We start from the raw sequence: 20,374 nt of genomic DNA, 5'->3' as shown, positions 1-20,374 counted from the left end.
CTTCATCTGTCTTTTTTCAGAAGGAAATAATTTTATTTTAGGGAGATAAAACCAAGCAAAATGGAATAAAGCCAATCAAAACAAGACAGGATGACACAGGAATGCAAAACAAAGTAATAGGAAATCAATAATGGCTGCCATAATGCTTCCTGTTGCCTTCAAAATAGCTGCAGACACAGTAAAATGAAGCAAAACAGAAACACAATAGAACCAATAAAAATAAAACAATGAATGCAATACCGATCTTCAAAACAAGATAACAGTAAGTCCAAAATGGCTACTACAATATATCTTGTTATCTTTGAAATAGCTGCCTATGCCATCAGATGCAACATAATCAAACAAGGTGAAGCAGAATAAAACCCAACCAAACAAAACAATGAGAATGATACAAGATTTTGAAACAAGATAATAGAGAACTAACGATAGCCACCACCTTCAGAAGGAGATCCCCCATATATGCTACATCGCGTATTGTTATCTGAACAGAAGATCAGACTACCAGCTTTAAGCATTCACTTACTGAAAGACTGAACATTACAAACATTAACCTGTATTTTACCTCATTAGCTATCATCACAACCAGTGTTTCTCCAGATCAGCCTGTTGCTTATGGCAGGAGTAGGGGAAGAATGTTGGCTCTTCTTGTCTCCCTGCCCATGTACCAGAAGAGGCTGGCATCTGGCTCTCCCTGTCAGCCTGCATATGGCACTGCTTCACACGAGGTCTTATCATCTTATTGATTTCTTGCTCTCCTCTCCTGAAGTCTGTGAATAGTGTAGACTTTCAGGGGAGGGCTGGCATCTGGGTCTCCCCCAGTCAACCAGTACATGGTGTCCAAATTTATCTGTCTTATAAATGGTAATATCTTACAATTTTAGTTCCTTTTATTCATATATATTCCACATTTTTCTCTAAAGCATTCAGCAGAATGCTTTAGAAATTAAGATTTTTTTTAGAAATCTTTAGAAAATTATTTCTTCAGGTTAAAACTCTTGGTCAAATGAAGTGTATTAAAGCATTGAAGCCTCGATCAGCCACAAAGAACGGAGCAAAACTGATATGGTAAGAATAACATACTAAGAATAATCATGGCTCACAGAGTGAGACCCCTTTGGGCTCAGATCTTTGGAAGTGTGATGACTGTCCTTAGAGCTACTTCTTGTGCCCAGTACTTGAATTCTACAAGAGAGCACCTTCCACAGTGATGTATGCTGCCATGTAAGAATCCACAATTCACAGGACTACCTTAAAAGTTTCTTCACGCTGAACACTTTCTGAGACTATGCTCTTGATATTTATTGAAACATCTGTGCATGAAAATAATATTTAACAGTGATTATTCAAAATAACATTATGTCCACCATTCTATTTCATGGTAATAAGATTTAGGGCAAGATGAGGAGTCAGGTCACCGTGAGGGGGATCTTATTACACTTAGCCACACTTAGACTGAGAGTAGAAATGGCTTGACCACCACATTATTCCAGATCCCTCTTGACTTGAGCAAAGAATGGGATGAGACAAGCCAAAAATAATGCCAAAATTTATGTGAAAAATGAGGAGTAAACAGGTTAGGGAAGAACTATCTCTGTAGCATGAATTTAGGCCAAACAAAGAGAAAACGATAAAAAGTAAAAATAAACATATGCTTTGCATCCAGGAGGAGAGATGCAGAGTGGACTACAGTGAGTCCTACTAGCAGTTTCCTAGTAGTTTCTGGTCTCTTTTATGCCCACCACATCTTGTGAGAGCCCGTGAGAAGTTCCATACTGCAAATGGGGTCCTGAGAATCATCTGGTACTGTAGGATCTTGCAAATGACAGGCTCTGTCCATTTCTCCAGCCAGCTTTGCCATGTTCTGTTTCCTATACCAGCGGAGGGCATTTCTGTTACAATGTAGTATATGCTTATAAGAATCCCCTGTAGACGCCCTTCCCACATTCTTATACCTAACTTATTTATTACTGTTTTTAACAATTGGTCTGATTTTATCTCATAAGCCTAGTCATTTGCTTCTGTAAGATTTCCTTTCTGGTGGGAGTTTGGTTAAACTCAAATGGAAGGCCTACCTGTGATACATATTATCCAACATCCTCCATTTAAAACACTCAGATCAATCATTATTAGAATAATGTTGCTTTCATTTAAATGCCATAGAGAAAGATAAACTTGAGTCATATGAAGGAAAATGGGTGCAAATTGGGACCATAAAGTTAAATGAAATAAAACAGACACACAAATTTATACATCACATAGTTTTTTTAATATGAGAAACCCAAAGTATACATAAAAAGCAAAACAAAAGGGTAAATAATAGAAAGTCAGAAGATGGATCTTTCTCTAAGAGGAAGGGCATAAAGAAATAGAGAAGGGAGGGAAAGAGATAAAAAAGGAATTAACATGTATTATTACATACATGTACCAAATTCATATGAAGAAAGTAAATATTGTCTGCTGCAAACACAAAAATTATGTGAGAAAAAAGAAATGGAAAACTAAAGAAGTTAAAATGTCATATTTGAGTTAGCCTGTCGAATTAAATGCTTTCCTGGTATAATTGATTGCCTTCATTTTGATATAATTCAAATAACAGTATCTTGTTCTCCATTTGCATACACATCACTGTCATGTGAGCTTAATGATGTATCATTTGGATGATAAGTAACATGGGAACAGAGAGAAAAATGACAGCAAATATACGCTTGAGCCAGAACACACTAGAGGAAGGATAGCTAGAGGGTGTAGGCACACGTGTGCTAAGGGGTCTGAGGATCCGGTCTCTCTGGGTCAGGATGGCTTTCCGGGCCCCACTCCATTTCCCAGGCCCCTGTAGACGGTACTGGTATGAAGTGCAGGGCCCATAGAAAAGCTCCTTGGCCAGCTTTATATCCGAGAGGAGGAAAGAGAGAAGATTGGGTTTGACCCCTAACTCAGAAGCAATTTCGTCCATATAGTCCATGTACGGCACGCGGCGTGCATCTCTTGCACTTTGCACAGACCTAGAACAAAAAAGAAAATGATGGAAATCCTAGGCTGATTTCAGTCACTGTTATCCCTGGTGTTTCCAAAGGACTTTGGTTCTATTTTGCTTATTGACTTTATTATCTTTTACTCATTAAATCTTAATTTCACATATTTGCTTTAATTAACTTCTTTGGGATATGACAATGTCTAAGCACAAGATATGAATCCCTGAAGTCTTAAAGTTTTCAAAGCACCTAATAGAGTGGATAGAGAATGTTAAATAAATGTGAATGCATGGAGTCTGAGATATTGATTTTCCTTTTAGAACAGAATTTAGTTTTATTGCACAAATCTGACACTGAGAAATGTGAGTTGACAAGACTGTGAAATGCACTGCTCACTTCATTCTTCCAAACTGCAGAAATATCTTTCCCATGTGTTAATTCTGGATGTAAATTGTTCCCTCTAAGGAGAATTAGAATTTTATTTTGACTAACTTTAAATGACTTGTTCTACATACTTGGAAATTAAAAACCACTCTGTAAAATCACTCCTGGGACAAAGAAAATTGAAATTAGAATTACTGTACAACACATATCAAGATTTTTCAAAATTTGAGAAGAGTATGAATCATTTAAGACAAACATAATGAGATATGAATGATACAAGTATCTAAGTGGAGAAATTAGAAAGAAACACAAAACATGATGCAGGAAGATAGTAATAGCCATTTATTGCTAAATTTATGAATTTGGGGGAAATTCTTATTGAAATTAAAAGATGATTGTTCAGACAAGTAAACAATACTACTGACATCTCCCGTATTGCTTTACTCAAGCAAAAATAGGGAAGAACATAAATACATACATAAAAAATTCATGGCCTTCTTGTATACTACCCAATGAGTATCACATAAAATTTGTAACCAAAAAGAGGTTCTGATTGAAAAATTACATAAATCATGACCTTTATAAAGCCCAGAAATAATTAATTAAAAATCTATTTATTTTAACAACAAAATATAAATGTGTAAGAGTAAAGTTTAATACATACATAGGGTGATAGAAATAATAAATATTCACTGGGCCTATTTCATTTTACAGTTTAGCCTGTTGGTTTAGTTATTACTGGATTATTTCTTCTAAAGGTCCCCTTAAGGATTCTGTTGAATTTAAGTTTATTGCAAAAAATAGGAGGTTAACAAAGTGAAATAAAATGTATCTTCTTAAACTATTCTTTACTGGAATATACATTTTCTTTTCTACAGATTCTGGATTTAGCTAATTTCTCGCATAGTCTCTATGACCTCAGTTCTAGGGAAGAATGCTGCCCTGTGGTTCTGACTTTGGAGACTGTTCTTTGCACAGATACAACAATCTATGGTTGTTGAACAGGGAGAAGATCCATATTCCACAGCTAGGAAGTTTGTATACATACATGTTCCCCACATATGGAATACTGTTCACCATAATACCAGATAACTGAAATTTTCCTCAGATAATATTTAGTTGCAAATTATATAAATATGAACAATCAATATAAGTGTGTTTTATATATTTTAGCCAACACTTAGATTTCTTACCTTTTTGTGATTTTCTTTCTCCTCCTTTTGAGGTCCGCCATCATGTCACTCTCTGAGGGTAATCTTTTCAGTCCTAAGACAAGGAGACAGACATTTGAGGCCTGTCAGGAAGACTTGGGAAGATCAATAAATAGAATGATTTTGAAGGACAACATTAAAATGATAAGGTCTATATGAAATTCACAATAAAAGCCTTGGGGGAACAGGATAAAGGAAAGTAGCTCCCTTTTGTTTTTATGGTACAACTCTTGTTTTGCTCAGAAACATTGATCTGGTTAAGGACTCGGGCAATGAGTTAAAAACACCAAATGCTTGGAGTTCACCAGTAAAGTACAATAACTTCACTGTGTTTCTGAAATAAGTTTATAGTAGGTTCTCCCTCATTTGTTTTTCTAGCTTGGCCAATTTGTATTTCCATGAAGTCTCGCTGTAAATGAATTTATTGCTGGAAAGAAACAAGAAAATGACTACCCAAAAGTCAAATGCAACTTAATGATACTTCTGCACTTTTCTTTATTCTTTGAATGCTTTCACTTTTAATAGAATTCTTTCAGAAATTAATAATCAATCACTAGAGAGTCCAACAGAAATCCATTTCTAGCCGGGCATGGTGGCCCAGACCTGTAATCCCAGTACTCAGGAGACTGAAGCAGGAGGATTGTTGCAAGTTTGAGACCAGACTGGGATATAAAATGAGCCCAAGGCCAGCCTGAAGTGCATAGTGAGACCTCGTCTCAAAAGACACAGAAATTGATTTCTAATGGCGAAATTTCAAGTCCTTTGATAAAGCAAGAGACAAAAATAGTTGAACAAGAGTCCTCTGAGTATCCCTCTCATCTTAGTGCATTGTTGGGAGCCCAGTCTACTCATACATAGAAGACCAGTACATACCCTTGAATATGTGAACAACCCATCGGCTTTGGAGTTCTGATGTGGGCATTATGGCACCTGCCGTTTGAACCATGCCAATGAAAGCTAGAGTTGGCTTCTCTAGCTGAGGGGGGAAGACAAATTTAAACAAGGAGTTCAGGCTGTCCAGGATTCCTGACTCATCCTGCAAGAAAGGGAAAGACCAGGCGTAGCCTGTGGCAAAGACGATGGCATCTATTTCCTCTTCAGTATCATCTTCAAAGATGGCAGATGTGGCAGTGAACTCCTTCACATTTGGTTTCATCAGTACTCTCCCGGTAATTATGTTCTTTGGCAGATCATCACTGAAAACAATTTGGTGGCTAAAAACTCTGCATGATAAAGAGTATAATATGAAGAAATGAGCATGCATGTTCATGAATGCATTGTGGTAGGTAAATACTCAGGAAACCACCATACTCATCAATAATATTAATACTTTTTCATGACATCCCTAGAAAGGGAATATAATTTATTCATCAAAAATTTGATTTTTCAGAGTCATATTTTGGTCTCAACACTAGTTCTTTCTCTAAGCCGTTGAAGATGTCATTAATCATTTGAGTGCCAATTTACTAATCTGTAAAACTATAATAATGACAGCAGATCAGATTTGCTAATCAGAGGATTATACATATGAAACATTTCCTTGATAATAACAGTTCACCAGGAATAATGTTTTGGTTTTTAACATATTTGTTTGCTCTTAATATCACATAAAGAAGATATTAATTGATTCTTAGTATTTTAAGGACCTACAAAATGCAACTCCATAAAATAAGAATTCAATGATAAAAATGTGCTCAATGAAATACAAGCTTTAGAAATCTACAATTTATGGTTGATCAATTAATAAGAGGCAAACAGTCATATTCCAAGGCCGACATTACTTTTGACAAAATATATTCCATAGTCTGAATAATTTCTCTCTGTGAAAGAGAGTCACACATACTATTTCAGTTAGTCATGAGGCTACTTTTGTATATACATTTCTTTTAACACTAAGCTCTTTTCACCACTTGTACGTTAATTCAATTTATTTTGCCTAGACATTAAAATATTTAATACAAAGATCTCTGTATGGTTAAAAAGGAGAGAGCCAAGGATGGATATTTTAAATTTGCATAATACTAAATTTCAAGTGTTAGTGGAAGAAAATGATTGAGAAATCCAATAGAGGAAGGGACATAGAGGTAAAAGAGTCACAAGAAGGAGACATAGAATGAGAAGACTAGGTAAGATCCAAACCTGCCTAGGGTGCACTGAGATGGGAGGAAAAAAGTGAGCATTTGCAAATATGGAATAGATTCTGCAATAACATCCAGCAGCACTGTGGCTCCAAGTAGTAGTCTGGATGGTCCCACAAGTACGGATCATGCAAATAGAGTGGGAAGGAAGCTAGTGCTGCTGGGGATTCCAGGTGGCTGTGCCCCTTGAGTATGGGGTCATTTTCCACACAAACAGTGAAATAGGCCCAGTTGATGGCAGGTTTTGAGAGTAAGTGTGAAATATTAAAGTTTAGAGAGGGAAGATCAAGTAGTTGAGAGATGACAGCAAAAAGAGGAAGTAGCAGGAGGCATAGTGACGTGGTTTGAGTGCCAAATAAGACAAGTATTTAAATCCTACTTCATTATTCTGCACCCCATCCACCTCTTTCTTCTGCCTTGGTGCAGTAATACACAGCTGCCAATAAGAAGGAAATAGTTTAAATATTCCCAGCCAAAAAAATTCTATCAAAAGATAGTGTAGTTATTCCCTTCAAATAGCTTATAGGTTCTGTTGACTACTAAAAGCTTTAAAAATTATCATTTTCTTGTTTTAAACCATTGGCCTTACCTGTGTTTGGGGTACAGCCCATAATTGGCATGGTTAAACCTTGAATTTAATTTATTTTCTGCCAATCTGTTGAGCAGAAATGTGGGAATGAATTTTTCCACTGTTTTATTATAACGAGTGAAAAGTGTGGCATCTGTAGGATTCCCATTATCCCAAACTCGGCTCCATATCCATGCACCTTGTCTAGTGCTGAGGAAAACCTGCAAGAGAACAGTGGATGCCCAGGAACAGTTCTGTTTTGCATCAACCTAATCACAGATCCTAAAGAAGTACTCTTAAAAAGTTGTCATTAGGAAAACGATGAACTCCTCACATACCTGCCCAGCCTGTCTGAACCCTTTCCTCCTCTCTCACTCTGTACACGGGTCATGTGACTTCAAGTCCATCTAATTCACCTAGTATTAGTATGTGTTATGGATCTATTGCCATTGCAATATTTCCTCTTGTTCTGTTAGATGGAATCTCCATCCCAGGATGTAAAAAGAAGTGTTAACACCAGTGAGTTACACGGGGTGTTAGTAGTTGGCATCTGTGTTCCTTCTAAGTGCTATCGTCCTGTATTTCAAGGTGAAGGACAAAATCCAAAGTTGAGAATTATAACAAAAGTGAAATGACAAGTTCTATGTGGAAAATATACAAAGTGAATGAAAAACATACTATACGTATTGAGAAATTTATTGCTATTTTGAGTCATTTAACCGAGACCTTGAAAAACAGTTGCAATTTTTAAATGAAAACAATACTAGACTGTCATATCATTAAATTGTAAAGATCCACAAAAATGTATAACTTCATCTCGTCCAGAAAGCCTGACATGCTTAGGTAGGAAATAATTGATTCGTCTTTTCTTTATAAATCGTGAAACACAATAAAAACTTAATTGTGAATTGTGGGAAGGGCATCCTGATGCTCTTTGAGTATCTACCGTGTTCTGTGTGGAGGGAAGTGGCTTCAATGGGTGGTGGAGCCCTCAGAAGTTCTATGTTGCTACCAGCACCTCATTCAGAGATCGGCAGGGCATTTCTACTTACGTTGATGTATGCTAGTCTCTGTTTAAAACTTTGGTTCCAAATAGAAATTGTACTATTTTCTGTGATTTCAGTTTGAACATTCATATTTCCCTCATATAGTTTGACAATTCTAACAAGCTGACTATAGATTTATTGCTTTATTTTTTCCTAGGATTCCAATGTATTGCAGTGTGAAAAGATACCATTTTTGGTCTTGATATTCTTTCACTCATTTAGTCTGATAAAAATTTGGGTCATTCATTTGCTGAGGTAGAAGACAAATTTGGGCTACCACGGATAAAGCAAAAGTAAAAGTCTAAACTCACATGATCCATATTGCAAGAGTCAAACTTATACCAAAGCACAGAATCAGTGTACAGTGCCAAACCTGTTCAGCAACACGACTGATTTCACCAGCCACATCTGCTCCCGAATTTCCAAGGCCAATCACAACCACTCTTTTCCCCACAAAATCATCTGGCTGCTTGTACTCCCAGCTGTGGAGATATCTGCCTCTGAACTTCTGGATCCCTGCAAGGAAGGATTAGAATCCCCACATCACAAACAGGAATGGGAAAAACTGGCAAAACGTACTTATGCTCTTGAAATACTGTATTTGTTATTTGTATCACCATCTTTGTTTGTTTGCCAATTGCTACCAATATTATAGAATGAGATAACAAAGGAGCAAAATACTCAATGGCCGTGATGATACAGCCAAGATCATACTCATGTTCAAAGCACACTAATGTCCCTTTTTATACATCAAATTGTAAATTTTCTCAGTATGATACTTCTCATCATGTTAGAAGGTACTATATTTTTCTAAATATTAGGAGATCTCTTCACTTTTGGGGATTCTGTGAAGAAATGCACAAATATGTAGTGATCCTTAGCAATCAAAAAAATGGTGCCATGCTGAGAAATCTAACACACACCTCACGTGCACCTGTAAGCTTTAGAAAGATCATCTGAAGGATGTGTAAAAAGTGATGTTAATTTCAACAACGTATTTTGCTTAACTTGCACTGTACTCTAAAACGTTAATGTATCACCAAAACACAAATGTCTTAAAGAGATATTTTATATATTTGTACTATATAGCCTAACAATCTAAGACAGCGATGCGGAATCTTTTAGAGTTTTCAATAATACAATCAGCCCCCTGAAGCCTGAGTGCTCCAGATTTGCCACCTCTGATCTGGGGTTATTTTATGTGAGAAACATATCTTGTTTGTATCAGTTACATTTCAAGTGCTCACTAGTGACACTGGGCGAGTGGCTGCTACATTTAAACCATGTGATCCATAGATATTAGAGGAGTCAAAACATTTCAAAAGAAAATTTGATTACATTTCAAAAATACTATGCATGTTGATACAAAGCCTACAATGTCTTGCCACATTCACTCCTTGAGTGTTGTCATGACCCTAAAATATCTGAAATTTGTGCTTTTCTTTCAGTTCTACCACGATTGTTTTACTCAAATCTCTATCATTGTCTCTTTAATGGAGTGAGAAAATCCTATTGGTATTCTTGCGTTGTTCTTTCTTCTCTATCAACTAGATTCTATACCACTGCAAGACTGATCTTTATAAAATACAAGTATGATTGTTCACCTGCTCGTCTCTAACACACACACACACACACACACACATACACACACACACACACACACACACACACCATTTCTACCACCATCATCTCCTCCACCACCACCACCACCAGCACCACCATGTAGTGAAGTTTTATGGACTCTGCAGAGCTCCCTGCCCATTCATTGTCTCCCCACTACATCTACACTGTGTTCATTCCTTCTGCTTCCAGGCTCTTTTACACCAGCTTCTTTTTACACCTACTTCCCATCCCATTCAGGCTGTGTTTGCCTAAGTAATCCTCAGTGTCCAGTTCCAGTGTGATTTCTAGTACCAGATCTACTCTGGCTGTTCTGAAAATTAGCACATATTCTTTTGTATTAGAACTGTGCCATGTAAATATGTCTGACTACTGTCCATGATTGCACAGAAATTAAGATTCTTAGAATTCAAAGACTTTCTTATACATTTTTGAGTTAAGTACCTTTAAAATCCTGTGAAGGCAAGTGCTTGTCTGTGTAGTGGCCACTGCAGATCATGATCCCATCAAAGACATAGGTTTTCTGTTTTCCGTCAGCTTCTACTACAACATCCCACTGGCCCGAGGATAAAAAATCAGGACGCTTCTTCACACTGCACACCTTAGACTGAGAGAACAGGCACAAAGGCAGCTTCAGTTCTAGAACATTATTCTCAGACTTCTATTTTCCCCTGAAATTCTGTTTTGACAGATAGAGTGGGTGGTACTGTCTCTACTCATAGCTGCTGGTTCCCTCGGATCATTATGCACAACTACTTCATAAAAGCATTAATTCTTAAGGATTGAATCACTTTGGAGGGTATAACACATTATTTTTTAATAAGGCATTTATTTATTACTATTAGTTTAAAAGTAGATTTATCAGTAGACTATGTTCCTGGATGGGGGCAGTATTAATTCATCACTAATCTTGGGAATGAGAAGGAATTTGATAATTCTCTCAGAACTGTGGTGAAAAGTGTGAATAGAAACCATGCCCTCCTTTCTCTGCCTTGAGCAATGCACAAGCAATGTCAGGGCTTTAACTGCTTACCAGGAATTGGATGTGTTTCATCAGATTAAAGTGCCTTGCATACATCCTGAGGTACTCCATCATTCTGGAGTTGTGCAGATAGTTAGGATAATGGTCAGGGAAAGGGTAGTCGCTGAAGGCTGTCATCTCCTTGGAAGTGTTGGAGGTCAAAGACTTATAAATTCCAGCCCGTCCATCTTCAGGTGTCTCCTGCAGGAAAAAAAAAAAAAAATCTCGTGGCTTCTAGTCCTCAGAAACACAGCAAATAATGTGTTAGTCATGATCTAACCTATGATGTTTGGTTCCATTTTCTTTGAAAAACAACGTTTATCAGTTTTATGTCACTTGCTCAAGTGACGTAAGTGAGGCCATTGGACTCTCTTCTTTATGAAAGGAACTCAGGTGAATCCTGTTCGTAGTGATGATACCAAAGTGATGCCCTGATACCAGTGGTGCTGTCAAAACAAGTGAAGCTTGTGGACATGGATGCAATAAACAGAACTCAAACAAAGTTAATGCAAACAAAAGGAGTTAAAAAGAGAAACTGTGGAAGGCCAAACCGCACAACTAATCCTCACAACTAAAGGAATTTAATTTGAGAGAAGGCACTAATGAAAACCATTACTTGACTTGGGAAAAAATCATGCAAATACAAAGCATATTAAAGTTTAGAGGCAAAAATTCCATTGAAAAACTTCTAGATTTAATAAGCAAATTAAATACCATCCCTGGATACAAAGTCAACAAAAATCAATGAATAACATGAATAACAAACTCACTGAAAGAAATTAGGAAAACAATACCATTTACAATAATATCCAAAAAAATTAAAATACCTAGGAATCAATCTAATGAAGGAAGTAAAAGATCTCTGCATTGAAAACTACAGTACTCTGAAAAAGGATATTGAAGAGGATATCAGAAAATGGAAAGATATCCCTTGATCTTGGATAGGAAGAACAAATATAGTAAATATGGCCATGCTTCCAAACTGTTATACAGATTTAATGCAATCTGTATTCAAACCAAACAGATTTAATGCAATCTGATCAAAATTCTAACAATATCTTATAGAATTAGAGAAAATAATTCTAAAATTCATTTGAAATCAGAGGACCCCTAAACTAGAAAAGGCATTTCTAGGCAACAAAGGCAAGGCAGGAAGCATTACAATCACTAACTTGAAATTATATTATAAAGCTACTGTAATAAAAATAGCATGGTACTGGCAAAAAAAAAAAAAAAAAAACCAGACCTGAGGATCAATGGAATAGAGTAAAAGATGCAGAAACAACTCTAGACACACTCAACCATTTTATCTTTGACAAAGGTGCCAAACACATTCACTGGAAGAAAGAGAGTGTCTTTAATAAATGGTGCTGGAAAACTGATTATACACATGCCAAAGATTAAAATTGGACCTATATCTTTCACTATTCACTAAACTAAATCCAAAAGGGATCAAAGATCTAAATATTAAATAGAAATATTAAATCTTCTGGAAGATAGAATAAGTAAAATCCTTGAAGATATTTGTGTAGGCAAAAACTTTATGAATAAAACCCTGATCACACAGAAACTATCAGAAAGAATAAACAACTGGGATCTCATCTTACTAAAACATTTTTGCACAGAAAGAGAAATCATCAAGAGAATGAAGAGACAGCCCACAAGGTGGGAAAGATATGTTCTAGCTGTTCCTCAAAGGACTACTATTGAGAGCTTATAAAGAACTAAAAAAAAATCAGACTTCCCAAAGTTAAAGATTCAGTAATAAAATGGGCATTTGAAACAAATACACACTTCTAAAGATGAAGAAATACAAACAGCAAAAAATAAATGAAAAAATGTTCAACATCAATAGTCATTAAAGAGATGCAACTTAAAACAACATTGAGATTCCATCTCATCCCAGAAAGAGTATCCATCATCAAGAAATCAATCAATAACAAATGCTGGCAGGGATGTGGGGGAAAAGGAACCCTTCTGCATTGTTGATGGGAGTGTAGTCTGATACAACCACTGTGAAAATCATTGTGGAGATTCCTCAAAAATCTAGCATTAGAGGGCCTTCTGAATATATTCCCGGAAAAATAAAAACATCATACCAAAGCAATATATGCAAAACTATTTTTATATCAACACAGTTTCTAATAGTTAAATCTTGGAAACAACCCAAATGCCCAACAAGTGAGGAATGGATAAAAAAAAGATGTGGTCTTTTTTTTCCAATGGAGTATTATCCAGCCATAAAGAAGAATAAACTGAGACTTTTATAAGTAAAAGAATGCAATTTGAAACCATACTTGTAAGTGAAATAAACCAGATGCACTGAGCAAACATTGTATTGTCTCCATAGTGTGAGAAGCTAAAATAGTAAATAAGATTCAAAATTCTAGAGTATTTGGTGGTGAAGCACTAGGTTGCTGAAAGTGTCATGCTTTAACCTGTATTGTTATGTTGTTATGCCCCCTTTTATCTCATCCTCTCCCTTATTCATTAAAAAAATTATTTAATTTTTTAAATTCCTTTTTTAAACTAAGCGGAAAAATAAAAAAATCTATCAGGATATATTATAGTAACTTTTTTGATTTCCTATCAACTTGAAGTCCTGTAATACCCCATTATCTTGTTTTGACTGATTAGACTCTATTCTGCTCTGTATGAAAGTATCAAGTATCAGAGTATAGGCAACTACTTTAAAGGCAATAAGATTCACTATGATGCCCATTCTGGTTTGACTATTATCCTCTTTTGAGGTGCTGTAAGATTTGCAAAGTTTAGGTTTTGTTGGTCTTGTTTTCTACTGTTTTGTTTAACTTTATAATACCTAAAGAGATAGACAAATCTTCTTAAGGATACAAGAGGCATTATGGTAACCATTGTTGATAACCTTGTACTCTGTTTTTACATCATGTGCTATGTCTATCCTTGGTTTTGACTGGACAGCTTTGTTTTATCATGCTTGATTTTATTCTCTTACAAAAAAAGTAATAAGATCTAAGGGAGCAATAAAGCCCATAATGTGTAAATTTTGTTGTAATAAAGAGAGGGAAAGAAAAGAGCCCTGAAGGATACAACAGTAAGGGTGTTTAGGTGTGTTACATAGAAGACCATATTAATATTTTGGATTGGATTACTGAACACAACTGATTGCAGTCTCACTGTTTGAATGATCGCTTTGTGTGCTTTGATCCTGTGACCTGAAACACCGTTTCTAAGATGATAGCGAGTAATCTATTAACTGGTGATAGCTTACTGTTTTTTGTTTTTTTTGCTTTTCTGTAGTTCTGAATTACTTGTACCCTTACACTGTTTTGTTTTGTTCTGCTTTTTTTCTCTTCTTCCTTTTAAATAATATGTTTTTAAAAAAAGAAACTGTTCAAAAGGGAACATAAACTAAGGTAGGAGAGAGGACAAAAGAAGGCAAGGGAAACTTAGTAGAGATAGTTATAGCACTACTTTCTCCTTGTTCTTTGAAAAGAAAGGTTTGTGCTAATATTATTTGGACAATTAAATGCCTGTATCTTGTACTCTGTGGAATTAATTTAAAGATGGCAATACACAATGTGTTAACCATTGTTACTCTCCTGTTATCTTGTTTTAAAATTTTGTTTTATTTTTATCTTTAGAATAAAAAGTAAATAAAAATAAAAAAGAATTTTAAAGAAGTTTATGTAATAATTGACATAGATTAGATAAATGCGATGAGTATTTAAGAGAACAAGTGGGTGTATTTTAAGAGCATGCATTGTATTTCAATAAGACACATTCTTGTCAACACTACACTTAGTTCCTTCTGTCCTTCTGCGATACTACTTAGGAGCGATGCCCATTTCTATAAGTTATGTGTCACCACATTTACGATGACACACACCCTTCTTTAATAGGGGTAGGTCTTTTATCAGAGATTCTTAAGCATCACACAACAACATATAACAGACCTTGTGGTATATTAAGAAATTTCAGAACCAAGATTCAGGAGATCAGTAAGTATACTGGAAGTGGAATAAATATCCAAGGTTTCTGGGTTTGGGCTTTCTCATCTGTAACATCCATAAGCAATACTCTGATATTCCACTTGGGGTCATCAGGGAATGAAAGGAACAGCACTAGGCATGTGCTTCAAGAAGTCTCCAATTTTCCTGAATGTAAAACGCTCTACTTTGAAAAAAACCCTTAACGGTAAATAATTTATGTGTTACATCAGAGTTGTACTTTCTAGTGGAAACAGAGTAACATGTTTTATGTCAATATGTATAAAATTACCTTGTATCTCCACAGTCCTCCAATGTCATCACTTTTTTCAAAGCACAAAGGCTCAAGTCCCTCCTCCAAGCAGCATTTGATGGCACCTAATCCGCTGATCCCCGCGCCGATCACTGCAATCTTTCTCACTTCCATGTCTCTTGAATAGAAAATAATTTCTTCAGCTCTGTTTTGAGGGAAAAAAGTCAAGGTCATGACCATATTGGTGCCCCCTTCAGTCTAGCACTCTTATTTCTTTGAACATAACTTTGTTATTTCTATTGCAGCTTATGAATATATTATATCTGCTGTATGTGTATACATATATGGCTGTCCAAATTTGAGGATTGTGTATCCACATATTCAACCAATCATAGAACTACGGTATTAAAAGATAGGTTTCTGCCGCAGATGCAAACACTGTTTTTCTTGTCACTCTTCCCTAGAGAGTATAGTGCAAAGACTCTTATCATAGTATTTACTGTTTATTGCTACTAATCTCTGTGATTTAAAGTATATGAGAGGGAGTCTTGGGTTATACACCAACACTGTTCCATTTTCATATAAGAGACTTGAGCTTTGCAGATCATGATGCCCACAGGGAATCCTGGAACTAATTTGTCAGAGATCCCAAACAATGAATACTTATGTGGTGTATTTGACCAGATCTTTAATCTTTTTATAATAATCAGAAAGCATTTCACTCCTTATTTGAACTAAAAATTTCTGATGATTCAAAATCTTTTATCATAGAAATTTCATTCCATATTAAAATTTGATTTTAAAATAGTTATGTACATCATTAAAGTTAGTGTAACATGTTCTGCTTAGTAATAGCTAAAGAAGTGCTCAAAGTTACAATTAATGGTGGTCTTTAAAGTTTTCTATCTTGTTCTCATCACACTGTATCTTCTACTGTATTTCTACCCAATTGGGTCAGATAAACTGTTCTTATCATCAGCACAGAAATGGAAAAAGAGTGGAGACATTGAAGTATTGTCACTCTTCTCTCTCCATTTGGTAAATTGCTTGTTTGTTTCTTTTTTTTTTTTTTTTTGTAACTGTGGTTTATTCGTTTTTGAGACAAGGTCATGCTATGTCGCTCAGGCTGACTTTGAACTCCCAGTATAGACAAGGTTGACTTCAAAATTATGGAAGTCTTCCTGCCTCCTGAGTGCTGGGACTGCTGGCATACTCCACCATACTCAGCTCCATTTGGTAAAATGAAATGAAATCTAGGGCTCTCGGTTTTGTGGGAAACTGTCATTAGAAGAAGTGAACTGATTCCTGTTGAAACAAGATCAACCTGGTTTCAAGCCTATTGGCAAATTGCCCTTTCCCCTAATGTCTGATCTTTTCTGACACCCGTTTCTCTTACACATCAACATTACAGAAAAATGGGCCAGGTCCTTACGGTCAGGTCCTTCTTATCTCAGTCTTGCTTTGAGAGGAGAAGGGATTCCTGCTTTCCTGCCATTTTAGGGTATTTTGCTAATTATTAGTCCCTTTTCTTTCCTATCTCTTTTCTCCACTTTACATTCTCCTTCACGTCTCACAGTAGGCACGGGAGTGTCTCCTGCAGTGAGCGAGGTGGCTGGCTTTGAAGCAAGTCTGGAGCCCTGCCTGCTCTGACTGAGGCTTTCTTCCACACTTACGGGATCCAAGCTGCACCATGGTCATCCCTGCATCTGACATGATGGGCGCTCTGAAGAATTCATCCTTCCAGGCCATTTCCAATCTCAGTTCTCTCTCTCTTTTTTTTTTTAAGTATAGGACCCATTCTGTCTGTATTTAAAATCTTGGTACCTTGTTTATAGTGAGTTTTTTGTCGTTGTTGTTTTGTTCTTCTGTACTAAGGATTGAACCCAGGGGTACACCCCATTGAGCAAACATCCACAGCTGTTTTACTTATTTATTTATTGTTTGCTTGTTTGATTTACTTTTGTTTTGTTATATAGTACTCGGAGTCGAACTCAGGACCTTGTGTTTATCAGGCAGGCACTTATGCCACTGAGCTATATCCCTGATTTGCCCAATCTCAATTCTTGAGGGACAAGAAATGGAAACTTTAGAGTAAGCCACTTTCTCCAATCCAGTGTGAATGGGAAGTTGTGCACAATAAGGCCAGAGTTATATTTTACTGCTTATTTGTATTCTGTGTATCTCACATGGTTAGAACCAGAAGGTGGGTAGTATAGATTTATATGTCTATATTATAAGGACTTCCACCTCCATAATAGTTGTAAATACATTTTCTCCTTTACTTTTTATATTCTATATTCATTTCATAATGGAGTGAACAGTTCATTTAATTTTGGAATAATTCTGAGCACATGTTTAAGTTTATTAATTATTACAATGTGTCCAGTGATATGATTCATTCTTTTTTATTCTATCTTAAAATTAATGCATATTTGTTATTTTGAAAATCATAAAAAATCTAAAAGAAAAAATAAAATTGTATATTCTGACAATCCAAATCCAGAGATTATTCAGCACATGTAATTTAGAAACTATATCTCTCACTTTGTCTTTGGGCATCTCAGTATGCATATATAAATGTAAGTATATAAAATATAGATAGATACTTGAACATAGTACTTTAGTACATCATCTCTGTCTCTACCTCCCTGTATGTCTATCTATAAGTTGAACATCATATTTATAGTATGTCACTTATTTCATTATCTAATAATTTTTGAGAAGCTCTAAGAAAGAATTTCTGAATTAATTTTAGTGGTTTTGGAATTTTCTATTACATGATTTTCAGTTTCACATTTTAGATTTTTCCACATTTTCTCTACTATAAACAAAGGATACGTCTCAAAATAGGTTTTTCACTGCAAACATAGTTACTTCATTCTGTTTCTAATCAGCTGGACCTTCTTCATTTGCTCCCATCTTTCTGGGGCTATGTCAACACAGGCATCTCTTTTTAAATGATCCCTGGGACATAGTACCTCTTCTGTAAGCAATACATAATGTAAAAACCACAACACAAATATAAAAACTGAAATGGAGTGGGGGCTTTGGTATGAAATATCAAATTCCTGTCTGACTTTTAGATTGTCTCCATACAGTTTTATGTAGTCTTCTCATTTCATTGTCCATGACCCCTGATTTTTCTCATTCCTTAATTTCATGTCTGAAGAAAATTTTGATTCAAAGAACTAATATTAAACAATGATAAGGTGAAGTAGTTGTCAGACACAGAGGTTGTATACAATGAGGAATAAGACTTCATTCTGACATCAAGGAATTTAGTGTCCACCAGGAAAACAAAGGCCAACATTATAATATGTGTGACACACAGAAATAATATAAAAGCTGTGTCTATAATTGCTTCATTTCCTGAATAAAATATTTTCATTCAATAATTAATGTCCAAATCTAGGATATGGGCCATGGATATAGCTTAGTGGCACAGTGCCTGCCTGGCAAGAACAAGGTCCTGAGTTTGGTTTCCCAGTACAAAAAACAAAACAAAAAACAACAACAACAAAAAGCCACCCTTCCAAAAACAAAAACCAAGCAAACAAATAGCCAATTAGTGTTCCAAGTGGTTCAAATCTAGGGCAAAAGATCAAGAAATCCTAACAATTCCAGGATACATTGTTGCTACTGGTTCAACCATTGTAGTAGGAGTTTGGGGAGGAGGCAATGGAAGAAAGCAAAAGATCAATATCCCCAGATTACTAACCACAGTCTTCTTATGTCCTGGAGGAAGGAGTGTCCAACTCACAATCTTCTGAGGGACAGTGGGATACTGCACTTCCTAAATTCACCTCATGTGCAGCTGTGTGGTTGATGTTTCTGTCCTGGCTTTTTTAGGTAGCTTAGGTGCCAAGGGCAAGTGCTGCAGGAGTCCTTGTTCACTCTGCTTGCTGGTCAGTGCTCTGTGTTCTCCCCGGGATGTTCTGTCAACCTCCGGGGAACCTGTGTGCTACTTATATATTATGATCCTTAATCCTCTTTGTAATTACCTAGTCCTTTTATTTCATAGGAGGGCAGGATCTTCAAATCTGTTCCTGGAAGGACCCACCTTTTTTGTTTCCTAGAAATATATAATCATTGTACATAGAGTGTTTCACTTAATTGCTATAAATCACATCTGAGGATATTTGTCTTACAGTTCTCTGCTTGGGGCTCTCAGCACAAGAGAAGCCCTCCTCAAAAATCTTGTCAGGAATCTGCAATTATAAAGCCCTACAGCATCACTTCCGAAGAAATATGTTCCTCACCTCATAGAGTAATCACGGTTCTTCAGAGAAACAAGTTGAGGAGGATGTCAGTCTAAATGGATGATATAGATATATACATACAGATATAGCTATAGATGATGTTGATATAGATAGATGATATAGATATAGATTATAGATGGATGAGATAGAAATCAAAATACAGTTCAATGAGAGGAGATTCATTAGGCAAATTGACTCATGACAGTGGTAGTTGAGAAGTCCTGTTACAGACTCTCTGCAAGCAGAAGACCCTGGGATGCTGGTAGGTTGGCTCAGTCCAGGTCTGGCAGCCTCAGAACCAGGGAAGCTGATGGTGTATTTCTCTGTGTAAAAACCCAGTGATTCATCAGTGTATGTGTTGGAGTTCAAGGATGTGGCAGCCTGGAGTTCTGATGTCCAAGAGCAGAAGTTTGCCCCAGCTCTAGAAAAGAGAGAAATATCTCCCTGTTCTTTGCTGTTTTGCTCTGTTTGTGCCCTGAGCCCACTGGATATGCCTGCCCATATCTAAGGTGAACAGTCCCACTCAATCCACTGAGTCACAGGCCATTTCCCTCTGGAAACACTCTCAGAGACACACCCAATCAGTCTAATCATTCAAAAATGTCACACCACCTGGATTCCCTCCATCAGAAGAGGAGTATGCTTAGTGCTACTGACTTGGGAGAGTAATTAATGCTTAACGAAAACCTCTTAATTGTTTGATTCAAGTTATTACCTGAAATTAATCACAAGTGCACCCTTTATTAGTTAGGCATAGCTGTGCTTTTACTTATCTTACTAATATCCAAATAATGTCTATAAACAGTTAGTAGTTCTATTGTATATAAGAAAGAGACATCTTTCTTATCTATTCATTAGTTGAGGACATTTGGGGTTTTTTTTGAGACTTAGTCAGCACAAACTGTGCCACTATAAAGGTGAGTGTGCATATATC

At 36.2% G+C, this 20,374-nt stretch overlaps 1 protein-coding gene across 1 annotated transcript; it reads right to left on the bottom strand.

Annotated features, from left to right (window-relative positions):
• Positions 1–2,638: 2,638 nt before the first annotated feature.
• Positions 2,639–15,355, bottom strand: LOC100733688 (flavin-containing monooxygenase 5-like). Its single transcript, XM_003468668.1, has 8 exons — positions 15,221–15,355; positions 10,973–11,161; positions 10,384–10,546; positions 8,693–8,835; positions 7,295–7,494; positions 5,441–5,790; positions 4,550–4,622; positions 2,639–3,002 (listed from the first exon to the last, which is right to left on the bottom strand). Exons 1-8 carry the CDS (start codon positions 15,353–15,355, stop codon positions 2,639–2,641), a joined length of 1,617 nt encoding a protein of 538 aa, XP_003468716.1.
• Between the last annotated feature and the right edge of the window lie 5,019 nt (positions 15,356–20,374).

This window comes from Cavia porcellus, unplaced genomic scaffold, assembly GCF_034190915.1.
Source record: "Cavia porcellus strain 051 isolate PalLab524CR breed Dunkin Hartley unplaced genomic scaffold, mCavPor4.1 scaffold_7, whole genome shotgun sequence".
Lineage (NCBI taxonomy): Eukaryota > Metazoa > Chordata > Mammalia > Rodentia > Caviidae > Cavia > Cavia porcellus.
Note: the sequence above shows the minus strand (reverse complement) of the source record. Positions and strands in the feature narration are given on the sequence as shown.